The sequence below is a fragment of the Pleurodeles waltl genome, chromosome 1_1 (genome assembly GCF_031143425.1).
Source record: "Pleurodeles waltl isolate 20211129_DDA chromosome 1_1, aPleWal1.hap1.20221129, whole genome shotgun sequence".
Taxonomy (NCBI): domain Eukaryota; kingdom Metazoa; phylum Chordata; class Amphibia; order Caudata; family Salamandridae; genus Pleurodeles; species Pleurodeles waltl.
Genome location: NC_090436.1, coordinates 51,262,830 through 51,289,873, shown reverse-complemented (window position 1 = coordinate 51,289,873; position 27,044 = coordinate 51,262,830). Strand labels below are relative to the sequence as shown.

Here is a 27,044-nt window from a genome sequence, read left to right as displayed (position 1 = left end):
GAAGTCAGCTTTCACTGTGGCCATGCACACAAATCAACATCCACTGCCTCCACTGTGTCCCCCTCCTTCTCTTCCTCCACCCCGCTCCCAGTATCGTCTCCACTCACACCTGCATGCACTACATCATCAGCCACTGCCTCCATCACCAGCACACCCTTCACAGCACACCCCTCACGAGCAGTCACCATCCCCACAACCATTCACACGTCCCCTGTGTCCTCTCCTAGTGTGTCTGTGAGCCCTCCTCCCAAAGTACACAAACGCAGGCACACACCCACTCAACAGCCATCACCTTCACAACAGCCTCCAGCACATGCACATTCACCCAAACTCAGCAGACGTACACCTCCCACAACCACTACTTCTTCCTCCACTGCCACACCCCCTCCATCTTCCTGTCCCAGTGTGTCTAAAAAACTTTTCCTAGCTAACGTTGGCCTCTTCCCTACATCCCCCCGTCCTTCCCCTAGGGCCAGCATGTGAAGATCCCAGGCCAGCACCTCAGCCACCAAATCGGCGTCCGCTGTGGTCCCTACAAGTCCAGGAGGATCGAAGGGGGCACCCGTCAGGGCTGCCAGTGTGCCACCTAGAGATAGTAAGGACCACCCGATTCCGGCACTTGCCAAGGTTAAGAAGGGGCTGGCATGCAGCAGCGAAAAGTCGTACCACCCACCCAGCAAGGCCTCATCCAAACACAAAGAGGACAGTGCCAAGGTCCCAGGAGCGACTACCAAGGTGAGGAAGGGCCACAAAAGCAAGGGCAAGTCACCACAGGGCACAAAGCCTACTGGTGAAAGGCTGGTGACCACCATTTCCCCAGACAGGCCAGCAGCCTGCACCACCGCACCGACCGCCTCCTGCACCGCCATCTGCACAACCCCCTGCACCGCCAGTCACCAGCATCCTCTACAGTGATCAGCCGTCCGGGGCTGCCGGAGACGGTCTGGTGTCTCCCTCCACTACAACAGACACCTGCACCACGGGCAGCACAGGCAGCATCTCTACCGCAGCCAACGCCACAGCCACCGTTGCAGCCCCCGCCGCAGTCACCGCCACCTGCACCGCCATCTGCACCGCCACATGCCCAGCCAGTGCCACAACATCGGACATCAGCAGCATCCACAGTGGGCAGCTGTCCGAGGCTGCAGGAGATGTCCTGGACCCTGCACACACCACATGAGGCACCACCACCAGCACTGGCACTACCAGCAGTTTGCAGCCTAAGTCGCCGCAGGATGGAGTGTGGCTCTGCCTCCATGGAGTATCATGCTACCTGTTCCCTGCACATCTCGTAGCTCAGACACCCAGGTGAGGTATGGGAACTGCCACACCCCAGGTGCAGCATCACTGGGCACAAGGCCCCCTCCAGAACCAGTGGAGAGATGCATCCACTCACCCCTTCCTTGGCAGGATGAAGCAGACTGGGCACAAGGCCCCCTCCAGAACCAGTGGAGAGATGCATCCACTCACTCCTTCCTTGGCAGGATGAAGCAGACTGGGCACAAGACCCCCTCCAGAACCAGTGGAAGAAGGCATCCACTAGAGAGACTGTAGTGTTGCACTCCCCAGGAGCAAGCAGTGGGCAAAGCATCAACTAGAGAGACTGTGGCTTTGCACTCCCCAGGAACAAGCAGTGGGCAAACCACCCACTAGAGAGACTGTGGCTTTGCACTCCCCAGGAGCAAGCAGTGGGCAAAGCACCCACTTGAGAGACTTGAGAGACTGTGGCTTTGCACTCCCCAGGACCAAGCAGTGGGCAAACCACCCACTTGAGAGACTGTGGCTTTGCACTCCCCAGGACCAAGCAGTGGGCAAACCACCCACTAGAAAGACTGTGGCTTTGCACTCCCCAGGACCAAGCAGTGGGCAAACTACCCACTTGAGAGACTTGGGAGACTGTGGCTTTGCACTCCCCAGGACAAAGCAGTGGGTAAAGCACTCACTAGAGAGACTGTGGCTTTGCACTCCCCAGGACCAAGCAGTGGGCAAGGTGCCCCCTCCAGGAGCAGTGGCGTAGTACTATCTTCCGGCTGAGGTGCCCCCCCTTCCCCATCCCCCTGAGGTGCCTGTGTTTTTTCGATCTGATGCCCCTGCAGTGTTCTCTCCGTTTTGAGGCAGGTGTCATGTGTGGGCTTCGCCCATGAGTTTTTGGGACCACTGGTCCACAGACATTTACAAGGGACAGTGTACGGACTGTACATAATGTAAATATTTGTATATACTGAATTATTTTTAATTGATTGCTATTTCTGAATGTTCCAAAATATCACTGGTTAAACTAATTTCCTTTTGTCCTTGCGTTCTTCCAGGGGGAGAGGGGGTGTATGTGTCATGTTGTTGGATGTGATAGTGTGTATGGTGTTGTGGGTGAGGGTGGGGGATGGGGTGTTGCATACTGCGTGTGTGTGTCACTCTCTTTGACCTCCCCTGTGTGCTAGGTGCAGTACTCACCGTTGTCGTTGCCGCCTTCTTCTTTCTATCTCCTGGTGTATTAGTAGATACACCAACATTGGGAGGACCTGTAGTTCAGGCTCCATGGCGTCCTGGGTCTTCGTGGAGTGTCGGAAGGTGAGTGGTTCTCAAGTGTAGAGTTTCCGCCGTGCTTTTGATGTCGTTGGTACCACCACGGAAAAGCTGGTGTATTGGCCTCTCATAATAAAGTGGGTGTTACATTGTCTTCCGTCTGTCTGTTGGCGGTAGCCACCGCAGTGTTTGATGCTACCGTCCTGGCGGCCGGAGTGTTAAAGTGGCTGTCTGTTTTGGCAGTTTACACCATGGTCGTAATCCCATTTTTTTTACTGCCGGCCTGTTGGCGGTGTTACTGCCGCTTTTACACCGACCGCCAGGGTTGTAATGAGGGCCATTATCTTCATATTCTCTAAGGGAAAGTTCAGGAGTCGGTGGGACTGTCACATTTCCTACCAGCCGGCAGGTTGTCTCCAAGTCTCCTCATAAAAATGGTACTTCACTGTGGATGGGACTAACACCAGCGACAGGAAAGGATCCAAAACGCAAAATGGAGAGATCAAAGTTTTCTACCCAAAACCAACCCTTATGTGGCAAATTAGTTAGCTCTGGAGGTAGTACCCTAGCTCAGCTGGCATTCAGGGAAACCTACCAAATCAGCACATTTATGAAAACTAGACACAAGGGGGAGTCCAAGATGGTGTGCCTCACTTTGATCCCACAATGTTTGTTACACACAATGCCCTGTAAACCTCAAACTTTGGTTAAAAACAAACATTTTCCTCACATTTCTGTGAGGGAAACATCTGAAAGTTGTGTGGAGCCTCAAACTTCCTACTAACCAACATTTTCTCAAGTCTCCAAATAAAAATGGAACCTCATTTCTATGGGTGGACCTAGCACCTGCAGCAGGAAAGGGCAGAAAATAGACAGATCAAATTTTCCCACAGAAATTAACCCTAGTTTCACAGTGTGCATGGCTGTAGACTTTGGGACATGTCTTGGGTGACACACTGGGAAACCTACAAAACCACACACATTTCTGAAAACTAGAGCACTAGGGGAGCTTAGGGGGATGTGGCTTGCATGATCCCACAAGTATTTCCAACCCAGAAGCCCTAGCAAACCTGAAACATTTCTATATACAGCTGGCATCGACTAAATTCCTTCCACACTGGGTTACCACACTTGTCTGAAAAAAATGGTACCCCACTTGCATGACATTGCCTAACACCTGCAATATGAAAGAGTAGCAACCGGGAAACATCCTGAACAAGTAGGTCCTAAACAACTACTTTCCTAAACCACTATTGCTAAACAACTAAAAAGTCTCTACAACGAATTACTGAAGAACTACTGTCTGAACAAGGCAAGTAGTTGTTTAGGACCTAGTTGTTCCATCACATATTCGACTTATGTGGACTTCTAAGGTTGTTTTTACCCAAAAGCTCTTGTAAGCCTCAACCCTTAGTTAATAACATAAATTTTTGTCACATTTCCTTGAAAGTTTCAGAGTCTGCAGGGAACCACAAATTTCCTACCACCCAACATTCACACACATCTTATAACAGCGGTACCCCCTTGTGTGGGTGAGTGAAGAGACGTGACAAAGAGGGCCCTAAAGTTCTATGTGGAGAGATCAGTTATAGTTGTAGCTTCATATTTGGAGCCGGGTTCAGCCACCATTTATGGAAACCTACCAAATACAGACATTCCAGGGTGGTGTGCCCCAGAACATGTGAGGGCCTTTTGTTTCTCCTGGGGGAAAACAACATTTTTTCCAAAAATAATGGGGGTTTAGCCCATATATTAGGGAGGCGACCTCTCAAAAACACTAAGGGGCAGATTTCAAAGTTCTTTGCACCACTTTAGCGCTGCCCTAGCGTCATTATTTTAATGCTAATGTGGCTCTAAGTTGGCCTTTTCCTTGCTCCATATATACAAAGTGGCGGAATGCATGCATTACGCCTCTTTATAATCCATTACACCACATTATGCCTGCACCAGGCATAATGTATACAAGGGGGGAGAGTTCCCTCATTAGGAGGCCCAAAAAAATGGCGCAAGTTTAAAATGTTTCACTGCGCCATTTTTTCTGTCATTTTTAACGCCTGCTCAGAACATCAGCATTGAGAAGATAGTGATAGAATTGGCTGGTAGCCAAGGACTACAATCGAAGGGTCAACACCACTAATTATAGTCGTAGTGAATATAGTAGATTTAACACTTAAGCTTATGGTCACTGGAGTAATATTTTGTAGTATAGGGTTTATACGTGTGCCTCAGAAATTAGACATGACAACTGGTAACAATAGCAGAAGACAAGTGTGAAATGGAAGACATCAAAGCCAAGGTGTTTGACCAATTGCTGGAATTGTAGAATTCCAGATGAAAATGTGTGAAATGTGAAATTGTTTTGTAATCTGATTTTGAGATGATGATTATCAGAAGAAGTAGTTGTGGAAGCAGATTTCACAGGTAATATTTCTGCTCGTTAAATAAATACTAAAGAGATGCTAAAGCAATGTTTTGCTGTGCTTAATGATATGAAGTTTTGCTTTGACAATAATAGGCAAATTCATATTTCCAAACTGCACTTTTAAAAAGCATGTGAGATGCAGCCTCACACTGTCCTGTTTTGCTTTCTCTGCTGTGCACCGAGAAGCCTCAAATGTGACCTTCATTGTTATGGTAATTGTTCAAAATTCAGTTTACTCTACCTTCTTGCTTGCACTGTAGAATTTTAAATGTATCATTGAATGGATTTAGAACTGTATACAACTGGAGGACACTTCGTTTGGATGAAAGAAGGTGTTGTTTATACTTAATAGAGGATTATATTATCAAATAGATGTCGAGTAAAAGTAATAATACCATGTGCTGTGTGTTCTGTTTTATTACTGGGTGGTTTAATGTAACTTTCTTCATTGTACCACAGTGACTGTGCGTTTTCTTCTAAAAGTGTACAAACAAACCACCATTTGGGAGACAAGCCAGATATCTCTCCTTTGTTCCTTTAAAGGCACACATTGTGGCAAGCCTTTCATTAATTAGAACTTAAAATATTTTTCAGGTTTCTTCTCTGCTGTTTTACTGAGCAGTCCTGTGGTTTCTATGTTGGCAATAAGATTGCGTGTTATGGGGGGGCAGGGGAAATATCACTTACAACGTGGCCATACTGCCATTACCACACATATGCATGAGTTTAGCACGCATGTCTTTACCACCATATGCGTGGTAAAGGCAGAGAGAGCTGTCCTGGCAGAACAGGAAGGAGCAGTGAGCAGAGGAGAGAGAGGTAAGTTAAGCCAGGTTGTGGGTAGGGGGTGGGGTTGGGTAGTTTTAGTGAAGGGTGGGGGGTCCAGGTAGTTTTTAGTACAGGGAGGGGTAGGTTTTAGGGTCCAGGGCAGGGGCGGAGGGTTAAGGTAGTTTTTAGGATAGGGCGGATAGGTTTTATGGTTCAGGAAGGGGGTCAGGGTAGTTTATAAACAGGGTGGGGTAGGCTTTAGGATTGACGGTGGGGGTCAACATAGTTTTTAGGAGAGGGCAGTGTAGGTTTTAGGCTGCAGGGTGGTGGGGGTCAGGGTAGTTTTTAGGACACCGCAGGGTTAATTTTGGGGGTCAGGGAGGGTGGGTAAGGCTCAGGGCAGGGGGTGAAAGGGCGGTTTTAAGGGCCTGGGTGGGGGGCAGGGCAGGGGATAATTTACCACACATGTTGCTTTACCAAACATGCTTTTACAACAAAATTTGTTGTAAAGGCATGCATGGTAAAAGCATGCATGGTAAAGAAGCAGTTGTTGTAGAGACTGCATTGGAAAGACAGGTGTGATATATGCATGCGTTGTTCCATCATACATCTGGATGGCAGCACCACTGAGTGTGGGAAACTAAGGGCCTCATTACAAAGCTGACGGTCTTGAGACCACCAGCCTAGCATTGGAGGTCAGGACCACCGCTGCTGTGACAGTCTAACTGCCAGACTAAGACCCTGGTGGTTTGTCCACCAGGGTACTGCCAGCACTGCCGGGATTCATGATCCCAACAGGCTGGTGGTGGCGGAGATCGCAATAAGCCAGGGCGGCGCTGCATGCAGCACCGCCCTACTGATTATGTTCTTGTTCTCCGCCAGCCTTTGCATGGTGGCTCTACCCCCATGAAAAGGCTGGCGGAGAACAGGTGCAGGAGGCCACAGGGAGACCCCTGCACTGCCCATGCACTTGGCATGGGCAGTGCACGGGTCCCCCTGTCCAGCACCCTCACAATGTTGACTGTCTGCTATGCAGACAGTCAACATTGCGAGGGTGCTGGTGCACCCTGCAGGCGACAGCATTGCCACCAGGTCGATTATGAACCAGAGACAATGCTGCTACCTCTTTCCTGCTAGGCTGACTACCGGGAAACACCTAATAGGTCCGGCGAAGTGGTCACAACTATGGCAGTGACCATCCTGTTGGGAGTTTGGCGGACAAGCCTACCCGTCCCCGAAACTCAAAGTGAAGCCCTATGTTAACTCCACACCACATTGGAAGTTGTTGGTCTAACTCCTGGCTAGCCTGCAGTGCCTCACCCAACCCTGGAAATTAAGAGGTGATTTGTGGCAACCTAAAACTGTCAATTTTACTCCTCAGGGAAGTTGTGGAAACAGATCATGCCCCTTTCACTCAGTTACTCAGCAACACATTCATGCCAAGGCAGGACCCATAATGAAAACTGAGGGGCATATTTATACCCCATTTGAGCCAAATTTGCATCATTTTTTCTACACAAATTTAGCACAAACCTAACTCCAAATGTATACCTTGGTGCTAGACCCGTCTACCGCCAAGGTTTTGGAGTTAAAGTAATGTTTTGCTTGCTGGAAGCTACCTTGCGTCAATGAGATGCAAGGTAGGCGTTCCGGGCAAAAATGTTGATATGGACTTGGTGCCCTATCTATCCCCCGAGCTAAAATCAAGCACGAGGGGAGGTGGGCCTTAAATAATGATGCTAAGCTTGCTTAGTGCTATTTTTTGACGCCATGGTCAGGGCAGGCGTTAGGGGATCTGTGGGCCTATTTCCATGGTCAGAGACCATGGCCCCAGGGACACCCCCCACACACACACCAGAGGGACGCCAGAGGATGGGGAACCCTATCCTCTGGCGAGTAAGGTAAGTACAGGTAAGAATATTTATTATTATTAGGAAGTGCCATGGGGTCCTAACTTGGGCCCCTCTACATGGTGCTGGGCCCAATGGCCTCCTCGCTCACAGCTTCTCTGAATTGCTGCATGCTCTTCCACAAGGCACCTCTGCTTCAGCCAGACTCTTACTCTCATGCATTCCACACCTACAGAGAAGCGGAACCGGAAGTCTAACCTTGTCCTACATGGCTACTAAAGCACAGAATGTCCTCCCTGTCCACATTAAAGACTTCTCCTCTCTTCTTGAATTCCCAGAGAAGCTGAAGAACTAATTCTTCAAGTTACTCCTCTTCCCACTCCCAGAGCTAGTATCACACACTTACACAGCACCACAGTACCAGTAAGATGGTGTGCTTACAAATACACCTAACGTAACAATACATGTAACAAGTGTTCATTCCTGTGTCAGCAGCTGTCGTTTCACTTGCTTGACTTGGTGGACTTTCACATACTCAGGTCTGCTCCCCTCTTTGTGCAAACTGATCTTTGGATAGTTGGATTTGTTAGGAGCAACCTATTGATGCTATGTGAGATCACTTGTCTCATGCACTACATATTTTATATGTGTGTCATGCTGATTTCCCAGTATACCCATGTCTGCTGCCTATTTGGAATTTGGTTACTCATATCTAAAAGAGTGCAACTAAATAAATGGAGTCTGGTTGCTGCTGCAGCTGTTATAGTTTAATTAGACATGGACATGGACACACATACCATAAATCCCATAATACATTGTGCTTGAATATTGACTCAAGAGATGGAGCTCATGATGGATCTGCAATGTTTCTGAGAAATCAGTGTGCTTGCTGTATGTTTGTCATTGCCTACTTTCCCCATTGCCCTCTAACATGCCCCACTGTGTGCTGATGTGCTGATAGTGGTAAGCCCTATGATTGCTTTCTGCTAGAATGTGCAGGCAGTAATCTCTTCCATTGCTTGAGAAATCCACTGCCTGTGGCTGCAGCATTTGCTGGTGTGGCTGCTAGTATCTCTTAAGTATTGAACTTCAAGTAGTATCAAAGCTTGTACATTTCCTCTGTGACCCTGTTTGTAACACCTATGAAATGAATCCCCGCATGCTGCTCCAAATTACCCTTTATGCGGACTTTGGCTTGGTAAGGGAGAATTTCCCAAACAGCTTAACAGTTTGGCCCATGGGGTCCTTCACCAGTATTTCAAGTTCTGCATTTCATCTTGTGGGAAACAATCTCCTGGGCAGCCATGGCCTGTCCTTTAGGGCTGATGGGTCACACCCACCCACATTTTGCCCCTCAAGAAAAGTGTCTCTCAGGCTGAGCAAAGGTCAGACTGACAGACGCTCTTTATTTTCTCATTAGTCAGCCAAGAGCTAGACGTGCTATTTGCGCAGGCTCCTGGATGCCAGAGCTGAAATTTGCTGGGCTGAGGAGGTCACAGCTCCCGTGGGCATTTCCTCCTCAGCTCAGCAAAGATGCCTCAAGGCACTCACCCTTAGTGATGAGGGGAAGCGTCACCCATTGACTTCGACCTGGGTGCTTCAGTTTTAAGCCCCGAAACACCCAGGGTGAGTGTCAATGACACCTCGCCACGGAGTGGGGTGGGGTCAGCAGTCACACTGACCCCATCCCACTCTGTGATTAGGTTGGGACTGCTGCTTTCCCTCATTGGCAGACCTAAGTTCTCTGCTGAACTAAGGACTTTGCCTTCAGCTGACCCCTGTTAGAAATGGGGTCCCTAGTTGGCAGAGGTATACACCCTTGTCCAAGTAGCGACAGGGTAAGTCACACATAAACCAACTTATCCTGTGCCCACCCTCTGGTAGCTGGGCACTGAGCAGTCAGGCTTAACTTAGAAGGCAATGTGTAAAGCATTTGTGCAATAAATCATACAGTTGCACATTGAGAACACCACAAAAATACACCACACAGATTTAGAAAAATAGATAATATTTATTGAATAAAATAAGGTCAATACGACAAAGATCCAATAAGCACAAGTTGAAATATCACATTTGAAAGGTTTAAAAGATTCTCAATCCTTAGAAATAAACAGTTGTCTCTTTGCTACACACAGTACCTGGGGCCGTATTTATAGGACCCTAGCACCACAGAAGAGTCACTTTTTGTGATGCTCCTGTGGCGCTAAGCACTGCTCCGTATTTACAAGGTTGCGTTAAGCCACTTTATGTGGCTTAATGCCACCTTGTAAATACAGCCCTTTCCCACGCAGCACTGTGCGTGGAAGGGGCGTGCAAAGGGTGTTGCTGTGGGCGTGCCACAGCAACACCCATTGCATTTTGACGCTGCCTCAGATTTATGAAATTTCATAACCCTGAGGCAGCGCCAAAATCTAAAGCCACCCCCAGGGGTGGCGTTAGCAGGGCGCAACAAGGAAGAATACTTTTATTCCTCCTCGTTTTTTTATTTTTCTATGCGTGCTGCATTCTGCAGCACGCATAGAAAGAGCAAAATGGCAGATATGATCGCTTATGTGTGGGAAGGTGTCCCTCCCTGCACATAAACAATCATTTGAAAATGACGCTTTGGCTCTTCTGTGTGTGCTGCATTCTGCAGCACACACAGAAGTGCCAAAGCACCATTAGTGATTGTTTATGTGCAGGAAGAGACACCTTCCCGCACATAAACAATCACACCCCTCGACGCAGACATCCTTTCATGATGGCGCAAGGATGCCTGCGTTGGTACTGGCAGCTAAATTTAGCACCAGCGCAGGGAGAAATGCAGGGATGCACCATATTCCCTTAAATATGGCGCATCCCTGTGTTTCTAAAGTGATGCAGTGCGGCGCTGCCAATTTTGGTGCAGAACCGTGCTGCACCGGATTCCTTAAATCTAACCCTAGGTGTGCATCATAAATAACGACGAACGGAGATCGCAGAGGAGGAGATGCGTGGAAAAATAAGGTTTTGCGTCAGATTTTCAGATGCGGCACAGACGAATAATCATTTCTTTCCACGCTGCAAGGAGTTTGCAATGTTTTTCGAGGTGCAGTCTTGGTTCCTCACTGCGATGCAGGGATATTTTAACGCCCAGGGACGATGCGTGAAAGTCCTTCACACGATGGAAGAAGGCACGGGTGCTGCTTCAATCCGGTAGGAGATGCATTAAATCTGGTCAGCTATTCAGCAATTTCTCTGTCGCAATGCAGGCTTTGTGATAATTTTTGACAGGCGTTGCATTGCTTTTCGATGCACAAGGAATTTTCTGAAGAGATGAAGTCTTTGTTGGCCCTGAGACTTCAGAAACTGAAAGCAAGCTCAATCCAAGCCCTTGGAGAGCACTTTTGGGGGGAAGGCAGAGTCCTTACAGCAAAGTCAGAGGCCAGCAGGGCAGCAGGGTAGCAGGGCAACAGCAGGGCAGCAGTCCTCAGCAAAGCGGTCAAGATGAGTTCTTTGGGCAGTCAGACAACTCCTCTGACAGGGTGTAGGTACAGAAGTGTCTGAGTTGGTGGAGTCAGAGACCCAGTTTATATACCCAAAAATGCCTTTTAAGTGGGGGAGACTACAAAGAGTGGTTTTGAAGTGCACAAGTTCCCCCTTCAGCCCAGTATTGTCTTCCAGGGTCCCAGTGGGGGGTTTATCAGTCCATTGTGTGAGGGCAGGTCACTGGCCTTCAAAATTTAAGTGTCAGGCGCTCCACCCTTCCAGCCCAGGAAGACCCATTTAGTATGTAAATGAATGCAGATGTGACTGAATGTCCTGTGTTTATGGTTGTCTGGGTGAAACTCACAAGGGAGCTGTCAACCAGCACAGACCAGACGTTGACTGGAGACAGGCTGTAAGGCACAGATGGTTTTAAGTGCAGAGAAATGCTAACTTTCTAAAAGTGCAAAAACAACAGATGATGGACGAAATGCAGAGCACATCACACATTTACCCCCAGTCACAGATCTGGGTTTAATCCATCAGTTTTTTTGCTTGCCATGCTATTCCCGTTTGGAGCCAGCCATATGCAAATCAGCCTTGACCCTGTTCCCCATGGGAACAGTCCAGCCCGAACTGCCAGGGCAGGTCTTCCCTGGACCAGAAACAAGCATCCTGGGACCGGTTTCAGTGTATCACCCTTCATCAGCCAGGCTAGCTTGAATCTGGTGGCATAGTAAGCACGGGACCCACATCTGGGCATACCCTCCCACTTGGGGATACAAATGCAAAAACAACAGATGATGGACGGAATGTAGAGCAAATCACACATTCACTCCCAGTCACAGATGAGGGTTTAATCCAACCGTTTTTTTGCTTGCCATGCCATTCCAGTTTGGTCCCAGCCACTTTCTAAAAGTGGCATTTCTAACATAGTAATATTAAATCCAACCTCACCAATAAGCAGGATGTCCAATTGCCATCCACCCTCCCAGCCCAGGAAGACCCATTCAATATGCAGATGTGTGCAGGTGTGACTGAGCATCCTGTGTCTGGGATTGTCTGAGTGAAATGCACAAGGAAGCTGTCAACTCACCTAGCCAGACGTGGACTGGAGACAGGCTGTAAGGCACTGTAGGATTTGAGTGTAGAGAAATTCTTACTTTCTAAAAGTGGCATTTCTAGAATAGCAATATTAAATTAAACTTCACCAGTCAGCAGGATTTTGTATTACCATTCTGGCCACACTAAATATGTCCTGGTTACCCCTTTCAGATCAGAATCTACCACTCAAAAAGTTCATAGACTAATGCTCCTCTATGAAAGAAGCAAGCCTCACAGTAGTGGAAAACTAATGTAGGAATTTTTCACTACCAGGACTATCAAACAGATATATGTACATGCCCTGCCTTTTACCTACATTGTACCCTGCCCTTTTGGTGACATCGGACCTACCTTAGGGGTGACGTATATGTAGAAAAAGGGGAGTTTAAGGCTTTGCGAGTACTTTTAAATGCCAAGTCGAAGTGGCAGTGAAACTGCACACACAGGCCTTGCAATGGCAGGCCTGAGACATGGTTAAGCAGCTACTTATGTGGGTGGCACAATCAGTGCTGCAGACCTACTAGTAGCATTTAATTTACAGGCCCTGGGTACCTGTAGTGCACTTTACTAGGGACTTATAAGTAAATCAAGATGCCAATTGGGGATGAACCAATGTTACCATGTTTAAGAGAGACAGCATATGCACTTTAGCACTGGTTAGCAGTGGTGAAGTGCGCAGAGACCTAAAACCAGCACAGTGTCAGAAAAGTGGAGGGAGGCAGGCAAAAAGTTGTGGGATGACCACCCTAAGGCTCTCAGGTCAAACAACCCCCATGGATTATGTAGTTCTTTTCAGGGCCAGTGGAGCTGGCCCCTTATGACCCATAAGGAGCAGCTGGATAAAGATCTGGACTCCAGGGCCACTCTAAGTGCCCTGCAAGACAGCTAGGAAGCTCTGTGGCTTGTGAGTGTGGCTGGAGGAGGAGAGGCTGTGCAAGAAGCCCCCCACCAGCCAGAGAGCAGCACCAGGAACCAAAAGAGAGGACGAGTACAGGGAGACAGTAAAACCAGATCATCACAAATTGTGTCCTTTGGAGGTCAAGAAGCCTGTTGAAGTTGCTGCTATTGGCTAGAGCTCACCAACACGTTTGACCCACTGAGAGAAAAGAAATGCAAAAAGGTGGGCATATCGCTCTTCTACATTTCCTTAAAATACCACTAGATTAGGCTTGTGGCCAGTCGTCGCATCTATCTTTAATTACGGATGCTTGTCTTCTCTGGGGGCCCTCATTGCAGGAGGATCAGATCACACACTGCTTGCATGTGGGGTAGGGATCCCTGCCTGCTCATTAAAATTAGCTTGTCTCACCCTCAGCAGTGACATGCAGCATTGCTGCACTTTTGCCACTTCAGCTTTTTCCCCAGAACAGGGGAGTTCACACCTGTGCTGTGGCCAGCACGATTTTGTTTACATAAATACATTCACATAAATAAAGGGGCTTTCTATCAACTCGCTTCGTACACTGGTCAGGTGCAGTCTAATTCACATTTTGCTGCCTGCCCACCACAGGATACAGCAAGGTGCAAGAGGTCACCCATTGGCTGTTTTCAGTGTGACTGGCTGCATTTTGCTTGTGCACAAACTGTACATCCACCCAAAAACGGGCCCTTTGGGGCCAGGGATGTTTGACTAATGTGTTGTTTATTTTTTCAAGGACAAGTGTTTGCTTTTTCCCATGTATTTATTTTTAAAAACTTTCACAAGGCTCCAGCAGCTTCTGACACCATACTAGTGGACCACTCGCTGCCACCTGCAGGACCGGCATCCTGTGCTGACATGGCCATGGCAGGTATGTCAGAATGGGGTTGTCCTTCCATTATTATTAGTAAATATGTGTAGTTTGAACAATTAGTGCTCACTTGAAACACAGTTGTTTCCATTAAACTCAGTGAAATCGTAGTCAAGAATGTGCAGAGAATCTAGTGTAAAGCTGGCCTTGTCAGTTGTTTCTGTACATGTATGGAGCAGACTGTAGTGTTGTGGGCCCTAGGCCCACATACTAAAGAAGTAAAAAACACAGGCTCCTGATGGTTGTGGGTGTAACTGGCCCTGGGCATGTGCACACAGCCTCTTTTATTGGCAGGGCCACCTGACTTGTGATGCCTGTGATGGATGGGTGGGGTTGGGTGTACGCACAGCCCCGAGGGAGAGGCTGGCTTGTTACTTGTTCAGTAGGACACTTCCCTCTACACAAAATTCAAATAAAAGGACAAAAATTCTAACCTGTGGAAACAAAACAGAAAAAACGGAATACCATGTAGTCCATCAGTCTCTAGAGTCAATCAGCAGGACAGCATGGATGCATGGATGGATGAAGCTGGCTGTAGTAGGAAGGACATCTATGCTCATTCATAATTTAACCTTGTGTGGGACTGGACACAAGCACTGGTGTAAAGAAGTTCAAGACCTTCCGGCAGAACACTGACTGGAGTCATGTCCATAGTATAGTGTTAGTCTATTCTGTTAATGCTTTGGTTGATTCATGTTTGATGTCAACAATTCAAAAAGGATACATCAGGAGCGTTGTTGGAGTCCATTGTGAAGCTAACATTGATTATGATGCTTGACTCACTGAAGACAGTGTTGTTATGCTGCAATCTGCTGACGTCTCCACTCTGAGGCACTGCCAACTTCTGGCATTCATCTGCAGAGCAGTGTCAAGCCAGTCTCTGGCTCATGGGTGATCCTTGGGTAGGGTGCCACAGGACAGTACACCTTAGCCATCACCCATCTACCCCTGCTGCTTGTTGCACGAGTGACTAGGCAAGTGGCTGGTAGGTGATTTTGCAGCTGCCCCGGCGTGGCACACAGGACTGTGTGTGGCCTGCATTGGGGTAGCCTGTGTGCCATGTCTGGGCAGCTTCAAAATTACCTACCAGCCACTGCCTAGTCACTTGTGCAACCAGCAGCAGGGGTAGATGGGTGATGGCTAAGGTGTACTCTCACTACAGGGATCAGGATGCAGACAGGGTGAGCAGGCAGTTGCTGGCTGACTAGGTTTTCAGACTGTCACTGGCGCTTCTTGACCTTTGGTGTGACGGTGATCAGCTCCACTTTGGTTGTTCAAAGCTCCATGACAGTAGTAATGACACACTAAACAGGAACTGGTGTTATGGACTTGCATGCAGTTTGGTGAACCTGTATGACAGGTGGCAACAACTTGCATTGGTGTTTGCATGCATTCCTTCTTGGGTCGTCAACAACTTGGAGTGCCAGTTGCCAGGTGCTCATGTATTTTACTTGTAGAAACATCTGTAACTTTTGCCCTGGATGCTCTGGATTGCTAAGCAGCCGCTGACTGTGTCTGGATGTTTGCGCTGGGAAGCCTGGGTCGGAAACCTTGTTTCGGCATGCTTGAAGCTTACTCTCGGTTCAGCCACTGTGCTGAACAGTTGTCCTCACTTCACCTCAGTGGCCTGTATGTGTGGAAAGATGCACTTCATCAGTGGCTCCAGTGTTCTTGAGTATACCTTTCAGGCCTGGCCACTTTTGATCTTCACTTCTTCTGGGCTTGGTCGGTCGTCAGCTTCCCACTGTGAACCAGCTGGTCCCACTTTCTTCTCTTCTTGCCTCTTGATGATTGAGCATGACTTCCCATTGATCAAGTCTCTTCTTCTTCTTTTGGGTGCAGCAGTGTGCACCTTCTTCAGGACCGGTCATTAGGGCCTCTCAGCGGTCTCCTATCTGTGTAGTTCAGCCACCGACCTGGGGTGTTGGGCTTCAGCTTGGTGATAATCAGGGCGGATTGTGATCAAATTCTCTTTGTCTTCTCTAGTGTTGTTTGATGTCTGGCCAGGCATCACAAGTTGCCTATTCCAGGACCGTCTTGGAGCTCCTACTCTGTGGGCAGTATGGAGCCTTGCTGTGGCCTCCTCCTCTCTGGGTAGTGCAGTGCTTGCACCTTAAGGTTTTCCTGCCATCAGGCATGGTTGGTGGCGTATTCCTTGGTGTGTCTTGAGGGTACAGGACGATGGGGCCCTGGTGTTCGGACCAGGGCCTCTGGTGCAGTGTGCTTCATCCTTTTTTCAGCCTGGCCTCGCTTTCTCTGGGCATTGTCCGGTCTGGAGCCATGTGCACATGCTAGACTTGGTTGCACAGTGTTGCATTGCTGGGGTTCCTGGCTGAGGGGAGGAGCAGGACTTTTTGTGTAGTGGATTTCTGTGGGTTGAACCTTGTGATCCAGGTGTCTTCCTGGTACGCCTCCACTCCTTTACGTGGAATCTGAGTATTAGGTCTCTCCTCCTTTTTGATGCTCAGGTCCTTTAATCGTCTCTTCACATCATGGACTCATGGGATTTGGGCAGATTTGGGTTGGGGGCTGGTGGCTGCCAACCAGTGCTGTGGTGTCTCAGTGGCAAGGCATCCAGACCCTACTGACAATCAGTGCCTTTGTGCCCTCCGGTAGTGTGCTGGCTGCACAGGCAGGTATGGTTGTTACTTATATGGGCACAGCCTAGCTGGCCTGCACATCACTTATTCTCCTGGGGTATCAGCTGGCAGCTTCTAAAGGCGTAAAGATGATGTCCTGCCTCCTACTCATGCAGTTGGTTGGATAGGCAGTGCCCTCGCACAGCCCACTCGTGTATGTGTGTGGGCTGAGGGGACGGGCAGTTTGTTCCTTGCTAGTTCTCCCACTCTCTCGAATGCTCTCCTACCTCTCCTACATCTCCTTTTAGCTCCTTTACGCTCCTGGCTAGTGGTTGATGGCAGCGGCTCTGGACACTGTACCGCCTCCTGCAGTTCACTTTTTTTGCTTTCACTGTATTCAATGGCCCAATGAAATGTCAGCCTAAGTTTGGTGAGGTACTGCCTGGCTGAATGGCTGGGGCAGTAGGTGTTAGTTCTGCTGGCCGGTTACATGGTTACACACTATTCCAGAAACATTTTTGCTCTGAGCTCCTCTAAACAAAATGTTAACTTATGGCAAGACTTAGGGGACAGGTCAGCTGCCAGACATGGAAAGGGCAGTAGGTCACCGGATCACTGGCTGACCACATGACAACGCCAATGCCAGACATGGCCTAGGTCACAAGTGAGGTTATTCCACATCGTCGCCAATGTAGTGTTGTGGGTCCTGGCCGAGTGCTTAATTTGTAAATAAAAATGTGCTGGTGTCCAAAGCCCTCCTCTTTGCTGCAATTAAATGTGCAAACACAGAATACTGAGGCAGCGTAATCCAGAAGCCAAATCAGGCCTCTTCAATCCATTTACAGCCACTCCATGCCCCTTCAGCTCACTCTTGCAGCTTTCTGTTGTCTCCCATTGTGACATTTTTTAGTTTTTCCATTCCTCCTTCTTTCCTATATGAGTCTTTTGCTCGCGGTAAATGCTTGAGGCAGAAAAATAACTGCCGGCCCTCAAAAATAATTGACGATGCTCTACACCGGAAACAACAAGCACAAATTAAGCACTATTCTGGGCCCACATATTAAAGAAGTAAAGGACACAGGCACTTGATGGTTGTGGGTGTAACTGGCCTTTGGCACATAGATCGACCTCTTTTATTGGTGGAGGCACCTGACGTGATACCTGTCATCGATGGGTGTGGGGTGTGTAGTGTCCTGCTGGATGCATAACGGGTTCAGCCCCACCCTGAGGGCTGGTCTTATACCCACCCAACACTCATCCAACACAGGTGGCACTGGCCAGATGACTATGAAATAAAGGGCGCTGGAGAATATGCTTGTGGTCAGTTATCACCCATAGCACCAGTGTCCATGTGGTTATTTATTCAGCATGTGGACCAAGGACCCACCCCATTACATTGGCGACAATGCGGGTCAGTCTTACTAGTCCCCCTATGGCAGCCCAACCTGTAGCCGCAGTGCAGCTCACCCCAAATTAAGGCTGGCAGGCAGTGGCGGACGGCAGCTTTAGGAGGGAGGGGGGCGGCAGGAAGCACACAAACACACACACACACTCATTCTTTCACACACATCCATTAACAACACTCATAACATTCAAACATGCACGCATGCACCAAACATTCAGTTTAAAACATCACACACACACACACTTACCTTCAGCCTCCAGGTCCCAGGAGGGTTGGGACTGCTGCCTTCCCTCATTGGAGGGAAGGCAGCAGTACCAGCCTCATCACAGAGTGGAATGGGGTCAGTGAGACTGCTGACCCCACCCCACTCTGTGAGGAACTGTCACTGATTGACACTCGCCCTGGGCGCTTCAGGGCTTAAACCTGAAGTGCCCAGGGTGAGTGCCAATGGGTGATGCTTTCCTCGTCACCCAGGGGAGGGCCTTGAGGCACCTTTGCTGAGCCGAGGAGGTCACACCCACAGGAGCTGTGACCTCCTTAGCCCAGCAAAGTTCAGCTCAGGCAGCCAGGAGTCTGCGCAAATCGTGCATGGCTCACTCCTGGCTGTCTGAGCTGAAAATGAAGAGTGTCTGTCAGGCTGGCCTTTGTTCAGCCTGACAGACACTCTTCATGAGGGGCAAAAGGCAGGGGGCATTGCCCCTCCGCCCTAAAGGATGGGCCACCACTGCTGGCAGGGATCGTCATGTGTCAGAGGCAGAAAATAGCTGAGTCAAAGCCACCTGGCCCGCAAAAGTCTGCACACGCCTTACAGACCCGGTGGGAATCTCCTGGCCTGCACCCAGATCTATCCCAATGACACCAGCACCCCACTATATGCCACTCTACGAAATTCCAAAGTATCCAACTCCTAAGCACGACACTCTCTGCTACTCCGCTTTACAACACTCTACTACACTCTTTGCCATGCCACTCTGTGACACTTCGCAACACTCTCCTATATGCCACTAACTTTTAGCCATGCTGAACTGTAGCCACTCTGGTGTATAACACAGCTAAAACACAGCGGCTAAACCAATAACTTCTGTGCAGACGAGACCTATTTGCTTTGGCAATGTTTGTTAGTACTGTGAGGTGCTGAGGTCCCTGAAAGCACTGTGAATAAGTCCTTATTTTAAACATGGATTACAAACAGCTTAATATAGGCTGTCACAAAATGTGCAAATGCATTTGGATTAAATAAAAAAGCACCTCTAAAATACAGATTTCAATAAGATACAGGTTATTACCTAGTGCAAACATTTTTATAACTGTCCATTAAAACCACTCATTCCATTCCACAGCTCAGCTTGGAACATTCAGGTGAAGATGGTAGTCTGCCACAAGGGTTTGGAAATCTAGTAGCGCGCAGTCCAGAAACAAATTCCCCAATTTTAAGACACCTGCATCATGCCACTGATGGAGTTGCTGTGAGCCCAGCCGTCCTGTGTGAGTGGGAAAGCCTAGCAAAGGTAGTGCAGGAGCAAAGGATTTCTTCATGTCAGTGTTCTGTAGAATGACTAGTAAGAAACAATAAGTAGTGCAGTAAGTCTATCCCTAAAGTCTTTACGGATAAACCCCATCTCATGCAGGGGGCGGGAAGACAGCCAGTGAGCCACCCTTTGGACTGGTGCAGCTAAATAATAGTGTACTATGTCCAGAAGGCCTAATCCACCTGCAGTCACGGGTAGCTTTAAAGTAGAAAGAGCTACCCAACGGCACCTCAGCAGCCAACTCTGATGTGTGGCGTGTCTGAAGAAGGAATGAGGGATGAGCAGGGGAAGGTTTGCTAAATAATACAATAATCAGTGTAGCACGCCATCTCCACCAGTGCCACATGACCCACTACAGAAAGCAGAAGAAAAGACCAAAAAGAAAACTGGGCTAGGAGGGACTGTGCCACTCTGCCGAGATTTCCATCCGGCAAAACAGTGGGGAAATGGTAGATATTAATCCCTAGGTATTAAAGGGTAACTGGTTCCTAGTTCAATCTGAGGGCTAGTTGTACATAAAGAGGAAAACAGTACCATATGTTAAAGAAACACTAATTATATTTGAAAATCTTTCTCATGTTCTTACATTTTCTTCGTGCAATTTACATCCCAAATAATTGGAGGAATCTATGTGTACTTTGAAACTTAGGGATAAGCCAGATCACCACTTTGGCTTTTGCTCAATTGCAAAGACATTGACAGAGTGGGCAATTGCCTCATACAATCTTGCAGGGGGTCTGGCCCCTGCTGAACCTTCACAAGCATGAACAGCTGACCATTGCACCAGAAGGGTTTGCCAAGATGGGTTGGTGCTGCTTGTTCAACTACTTGACAGTGCCTATTCTGTTTTCCTCCTGTCTGCAGAGACAACTCCTTAGGTATTCAATACCTTCAAATACTCTTGGTGGACCTATCTTTTCCGATCTTATGAATTGTCCCACCTTGTTCTTCTCTCCTTATTGATCACGTTCTTAGCAGCAACCCTTTGAATCACTTGCTGTGGATCTCCCATCTGATCTTGATTTCATCCTCCTCTTTTATTATCTTTGATTGGTAGTCCAGGCTCACAGATCTGAGATAAATATAGAGTCCCAGACATATACTCTAGTGCTGTGAGGCTACAGACAAGTTGTGGGTACCTCACATCCTGACATTAGGTGTGAGACTGTCACCCACAACATTTGCTCTGCCTCATTATTATTTTTTTTAGGTTGAAAGTCTATGGCCAGTTGGGGTGAGCCAGATGTTTTTGTTCAACTTGTTTAAACTAGCATGAGTTTACTCACCCTGTTTCCCAAATTGTTTACCGTGGGTTTTAATATGTTTAGAAACATAATCAAAATTTTGCTGCTGCTTTCTATCCAAGAAAGATTGGTTAGATTTGGGTAGGGATGATGGCCTTGACACAGTGCTGAAGGGCATTAATTTACTACTAAACAAGGATGTAATGTGACACCTGAATGTAGCATACCAGGAGGCAATCACAAAAGACCACAGTGAATAAATAGTGCTATGTAATAAAAGAGTAAATAAAACACTGATGACGTAATGGGGTATGGCCTCTTTTGGATGGGTCTGTAAAACTGACATTTGTTGTTGAATTTTTGTCCTGAATTTTTACCCTTTGTCCTGAATTTTTATCCTGAATTTTGACCCTTTGTCCTCAATTTTTTACAGTACTGTCCAGAATTTGCCTCGATGCCAGGTGGTCACCCTATCCCTAGCACTCCTGCAAAAGCCATCTACCTGAGCCTCAGATTTGGAGCTGCAGCAGGCAAAAACGTGAACATGCTATGATGCCAGAGAGTCACAAGAGGGTACTAAAGGCACACGCATTACAGTACTATACCAGTAGCTTCACCAAGGGTCTCACTTAGGCAAGGACACAGACTCCAAAGGAAGTCACTTCTGCTCGAGTTGTACCCCAGAGGCAGAAAGGACCCCTGTGTAAAAAAAAGACTACTGTTGTACTTCAGTGCAGCCAGAGTACTGCCAGGGGACCCATGGACAATGCATGGCTACATGAAAGACGCCGTACCAGCCAGCTTTCCCAAAACTGGATGGTAATCATTGGCCCATCCCTGCCAAGCTCACACTACCCCAGGCAGGACCAAGTGCAGTGAAAATGCAGCCTCAAGTTAGATGATGTCCACACCCACTCACCATGCCTCACGATAGTGAGACATCCAGACTGAAGCCCTGCGATTTCAAGCGAAGGGGAAGTGAAAAGAGGCCCACCGTCCACGGAGCAGAGCCCCAAGAAGATCCCTGAGGAGGGGACATGTGAAGCGTGGGTGGGTGCCACATTGACCTGAAGACTCACTGCCCTACAGACAGGACAGGACTTGCAAGAGGCCCATGATGGGAGAAAACGCACAGTCCTGTGAACGGAACAGGACCGGAGAGAGGTCCATGTGAAGAAAACTGGTGAAGATGAGACTTCAAGTGACATGTGGCCAGGTGCCACATCACAGTGGAGAACTGGGTAAAGAGGAGGAGAGAAGGCTGTGTGACCAGACCTGTCCCACTGAAGAACCTGACGAACACAGGTACGCAGGAGAAATGATCAAGGGTGACAAGACCAAGGGCCTGTGCCACTATATGAGAGTGCCCCTACTGCTTGTCCATTGCTGTTTGCCCCTAGAGATTGAGAGACTCAGGGGTGTCTAGTTTGCTTTGTTTATTCCCACAGGTTAGATTTGTTTTCCCTTCATTTGGAATTTGGGAGGAATGTAGTGTCCTGCTGGACACATATCTGTCTTAGCCCCTCCCTGAGGGCTGGACTTACACCCGCCCCTGCCCCTCCATCACAGGCGTCACCAGTCATGTGGCCTTGTCAATAAAAGGGCTTGGGTGGTCCACACAAAATCAGGCACCACGTATATCGGTATGAGTATTTTTTAGTAGCAACTCATAACACAAGAGGTTCTTTTATTCTATTCTAGTTTGTTACTGTGTCAGATATTTTGCTGTCATGTCTCCACACGAGTAGCATGTGAAGATTTAGAAAAAAAATACAACAAAAATAGCATCATTATTAATTAATAATCTCTTAAAGTAGAATGTCTTGAACTTGGCTGATTTTAGAAGCTTTTAACTGATTGTATCTATTTGTACAGAGATAGGTTTGTGCCAATATCACCCCGTGACCCAATGTTCCCCTAGCAGTGCCCAGAGGTAGAGTGACTATTAATGATATCAGAGCATGAACTCACCTGTGAGAACAACCACTGAGACTGGGAATAGGGAATCACTTGCAGCAGGCTTGACTGTTCCACACCAGTAGATTCCGGCATCTTCCAGCCGCAGCCCTTCCATGACCACAGTGAATGTCCCGGTGCACGGTGCATCCCTGATGGTCACTCGGTCCTTCCTCACCTCTCGCCCAGAGATTGAGGTTTTTACAAGAGTGTTGCAGAAGAGGCCTGCTCCTCGGCACCAATATTTGGGAGAATCGTGGTATTCTGCCACATAACTGCATTCAATGGACACCGACCCTCCACGTGTACCTGTGACCTCAGATGGACCGGTCAGAGCCTGACCCCTGGCTTTAAAGAGAAATCACACAGTAAAACATGAGCAAGGTCAACCTGTCCCCTGAACATAATCATTATCATAAAACACGCTGTAATTAAATTATGTGATGTCTGCGAAATTTGTTGAACAATTAGTTACCCAGCTGTATAGCAACATAAAATAAAAATAAAAAGGGAGATAAACTATTACAAAGAAAATAAAATGTGCTGCAGAGAACTTGATTAATCGAATTTATAACTTACAATGATACTATTCAGTAGTGGACCATTCGCCGTTACTCCATAAAAACCACAGAAGTTAGGGACAAAAGTAGGATTTTTCTTTTTGCACACAGCCTGATTCACACAGTTGGGCCGTTTGCGACCAGAAAAATGCGTATTGGTATGAAACAACCCCTATTTGTGATTTGGTAATCTAGTATTGAATCGCAAACTGCGTTTGAGGGTTGGTATTAGGAAGGGGCATGTTTAGGGCGTCCCTTCCTAGTACTGGCTTGCAGTGGTGTGTGTGAATTTTTTGTGACCAAAATGCAGTTGCAAAACAATAACATTTTACCACCAACTTTAAGTTGGTGGTAACCTATTTGCACATGGGGAGTGGTCTACAAGGGTCCTTTCCCCTTTGAAAAAGGATGTAAACTGTTCTGTCCATTTTTCTTTTTCAAATGCATCCCATTTTCCTTTCAGGAAAATGAACTGTATTAAAAAAAACACTCTTTGCTTTATTGAAAAGCAATCACAGACATGGTGGTCTGCTGTCCTCAGCAAACCACCATCCCTGTAGTTTTTGTCATTCCCAAAGGGTTGCAAGCCGAGACCTGCCTCATGAATATTAATGAGGTAGATCTATTTGCGACCCACTGGGAATCGCAAAAAATTGTTCAAAATACTTTGGTGTTTGCGATTACCAAATAGGAAAGCTCAAACATTTGCTATTTGGTAATCGCAAACAATTCCCTATGTACAGCTGGCTCTTAGATTTTGAATCCAGTTGAAAGCCATCATGAACACCTACATTTTTAGTAGTTTTCTGAAATGCAAAAGGTCAAATCCTGCCCTGAATTTGGGAGAAAGGACTTTAGAAAATGGCCCTCTGTTCCTGAGATGCCCAAAAACGCATTCTCTAGATTGCTGCCATCCTAATATTTCAGAGGAGTGCTGTATTGTTCAGCCTGAGGTGCCACTATTTAACAGATTTAAAAGTACAACGATGTCCACAGAGTGTGCGCTGCAAGGCTATGCCTATCCCGTGATCAGCTAGAAACAGATAAAGAGGAAGTACGGAAAGAAACCAAAATAACCCGATGCTTGTAGCTCCATTTACGTAATGCTCACATGGAGAAGTTGAGTCACCCTAGTGGCAATCACTAGGAGGGCATCACATAGGACACTTTGACTAGAGTGGAAGACCTTGTAACCAGCTTACTGGTGTTAAATGTGTTATCACAACACACTATTAGAAAAGTGTCAGTGAAACTGATGCTGAAGCTGGACAGAGACAGGTCACTACTAGCATCTTATTGCCAGCTGAAAATGCTAACCAGAAATCATAAGATACGAAGGGCAAATTTACGACTTTGGTGGCAGAAAGCAGCATAGCAAGTCACCTTGCTGTGCTACCCTGCGTCACAGGGAAAGGGCAGGAATGTGGGATAGTTATCAAATATGGGGCATTCCTGCCCTTTTCCCTTGCGCTGGTGTCATTTTGGCAGCCTAATGCCAATGCAGGCAACCTTGCACCATGGTATAATGGTGCCTGTGCTGCGTGCAGGATTGTTGTTATGCAGGAAGGGGCACCTTTTATTCTATTCTAGTTTGTTACTGTGTCAGATATTTTGCTGTCATGTCTCCACACGAGTAGCATGTGAAGATTTAGAAAAAAATACAACAAAAATAGCATCATTATTAATTAATAATATCTTAAAGTAGAATGTCTTAAGCTTGGCTGATTTTAGAAGCTTTTAACTGATTGTATCTATTTGTACAGAGATAGGTTTGTGCCAATATCACCCCGTGATAGAGAACTGGTCCTCAGAAAACGTGAATGCTATTGGATCTTGAATCTCAGAGCCGTAGAAGAGGGTCTCAACACAAACTTCGAAATGGAATACTACCTAGGGGATTAAAGTGATAGTTAGACTATCTCCTCAACAGAATCCAAGATAGACTTATGGATGGACTTATAATGACTATCATTAGGTTCACTGATCTGACGGTGTTTTGATATTTCGAAATAAGGATGTCAACTATACCATTGTCTTTTATTATGGCTATGTTATAATTAAGCACACTTACAATTGTTGACTAGTACTGTTTGATAATTACAATTTATGATTGTCACACTTAATAATAATCCTTCTCTCCATGTGGGGTGTTAGATCATAATGAGACAATTGTGAACTACCCAAACTCTATCTTCTTCAAAACTTTCTATCTCTTTCTTCCCCCTGTCCTATCTAATGTGACCCGGGTACTGATTTTGGTACTGCCTCTGGTATGGTCCTCAGGCCTTACTGTGTTTTTCACTTTTAACATGGCACCGGCTTTTGCAAGATACGCATTGTTATGATATGACTAGGTCAGTTTTGATACGTACTATATATTTCCTTAGAAGTTTTGCCTGGTTGCGGATAGGTATACTTAGATGTCCTTTCAATTGCGTATTAATTTATTATCCTTTTGATGATATATGGCTCTGGGTTAGGAGATAGCCCGTTATGGGCACAATAGTGGGTAACTATTAATCACGATGGAGTTTTCCGACTTAAGATGGTGCCCGTGCCGAGGACGTTAGTCCTTCTTTTATTTTTATTTTCACTGTGCGTGCGTCGCGAGGGATGCTACAAATCAGAGCGTTTCCCTGTTTGCCGTTGCTTCTCGTGGCAAGGTGAACGCAGCGGGAGGACGGCGATATATTTTAAAGTGGATGTGAGCGAGTCAATGGGAATTTTGACGTCTATATGGCTGGTAATTCTGTCTTGGGTTTAAATTAACTTGAATACCCTATTCACTTATCTTTAGCGGATTGTCTACTCAAATATAATAAGCGGCATGTCGGAAAATTTGGAAGATGCTATGTAAGAATCCTGCTACAAATTTTGGAGCTCTTCTGTAACAGAGCAGTTATTTGTTTGTTTATTAATTTTTTGCCATTAAAGTTGGGGCTTATTCTGAGTTAATGCTATATTGTAGACACTGGACTACACTTTGCTTGCGATGGGAATCCCAGAAACATTCTTTAAGTATTCCGTTCGGAAGTCCCTCTAATTAGTATGGAAGGTATGCCTCATTCTCTTACAGCATATTTTTATTTTGATATTAGGTAAACGATAGGCTTTTGCCTTTTCCTTTTCTTTCTTCTCTTTCTCTTCTTTTTCTTGGATTTATATTTGCATGACCCCTGTTGAAATTTGGAAATTATTTTCTATACTTATCGTGCATGCGGGTGTCATGATCATTGTGATAGTACTGACTGCTCTAAGTTTGCATCTTCCTGTGCTCATTCTCCGTCTCTTATTAACGGATAGATGTTATTCTCCATGTTAACTTAGGTTGCATGATACGATCAACTTATATTATGGTGGCCTCTTTTGTAACTTAATGTTCCTGTTACTACTATATTATTATTACTGTGTTTCACACAAAGTCACATAATACATTTTTTTTTTTATAGGTTCTTTCACAAAATTCACGGGGATAATGATACTGTATGCTTAGTGGGTTGAGCTTGACTGTAATTTTAGTTACCATTTATATTTCTTACAGCCCTGATGAAGTCTCTGAGATTACTTATCTCATAGGACGAAACACGTGTTGGCTGTTGTTTCAATATGGAGAATTGTTTCAAGGACGTTTCTGTGGCCTTAATGGACTTTAATTTCCAAACATTAAATTGAACTATTGCCTATTTTCCTGGTCCGAATCATATTTGATGACCTACCATATCATGATACACATGGAGGAATGAACTTTTTATTCATGAGTGCCCTGACATTTGTTTGTCATAATAGTTTATGGTTGTCTTGATGTGTAGTGTGTGAATAGAATGCTTCCAGCTAGTTGGTCTTGCAAGCAATCCACAAGGTAATTTCATC

General features: G+C 46.7%; 1 protein-coding gene across 5 annotated transcripts in view; it reads right to left on the bottom strand.

Annotated features, from left to right (window-relative positions):
- LOC138261305 (polymeric immunoglobulin receptor-like) overlaps positions 1 to 27,044 on the bottom strand; it is a 278,961-nt gene that overhangs the window by 88,827 nt on the left and 163,090 nt on the right. For 4 of the 5 annotated variants that reach the window (XM_069210425.1, XM_069210254.1, XM_069210345.1 and 1 more), the window contains one exon: positions 22,630 to 22,962. The exons of the other annotated variant lie outside the window; for it this stretch is intronic. In XM_069210425.1, coding sequence (XP_069066526.1) covers positions 22,630 to 22,962 — 333 coding nt within the window. The remainder of the gene's footprint in view (positions 1 to 22,629; positions 22,963 to 27,044) is intronic. 5 annotated transcript variants of the gene reach the window in all.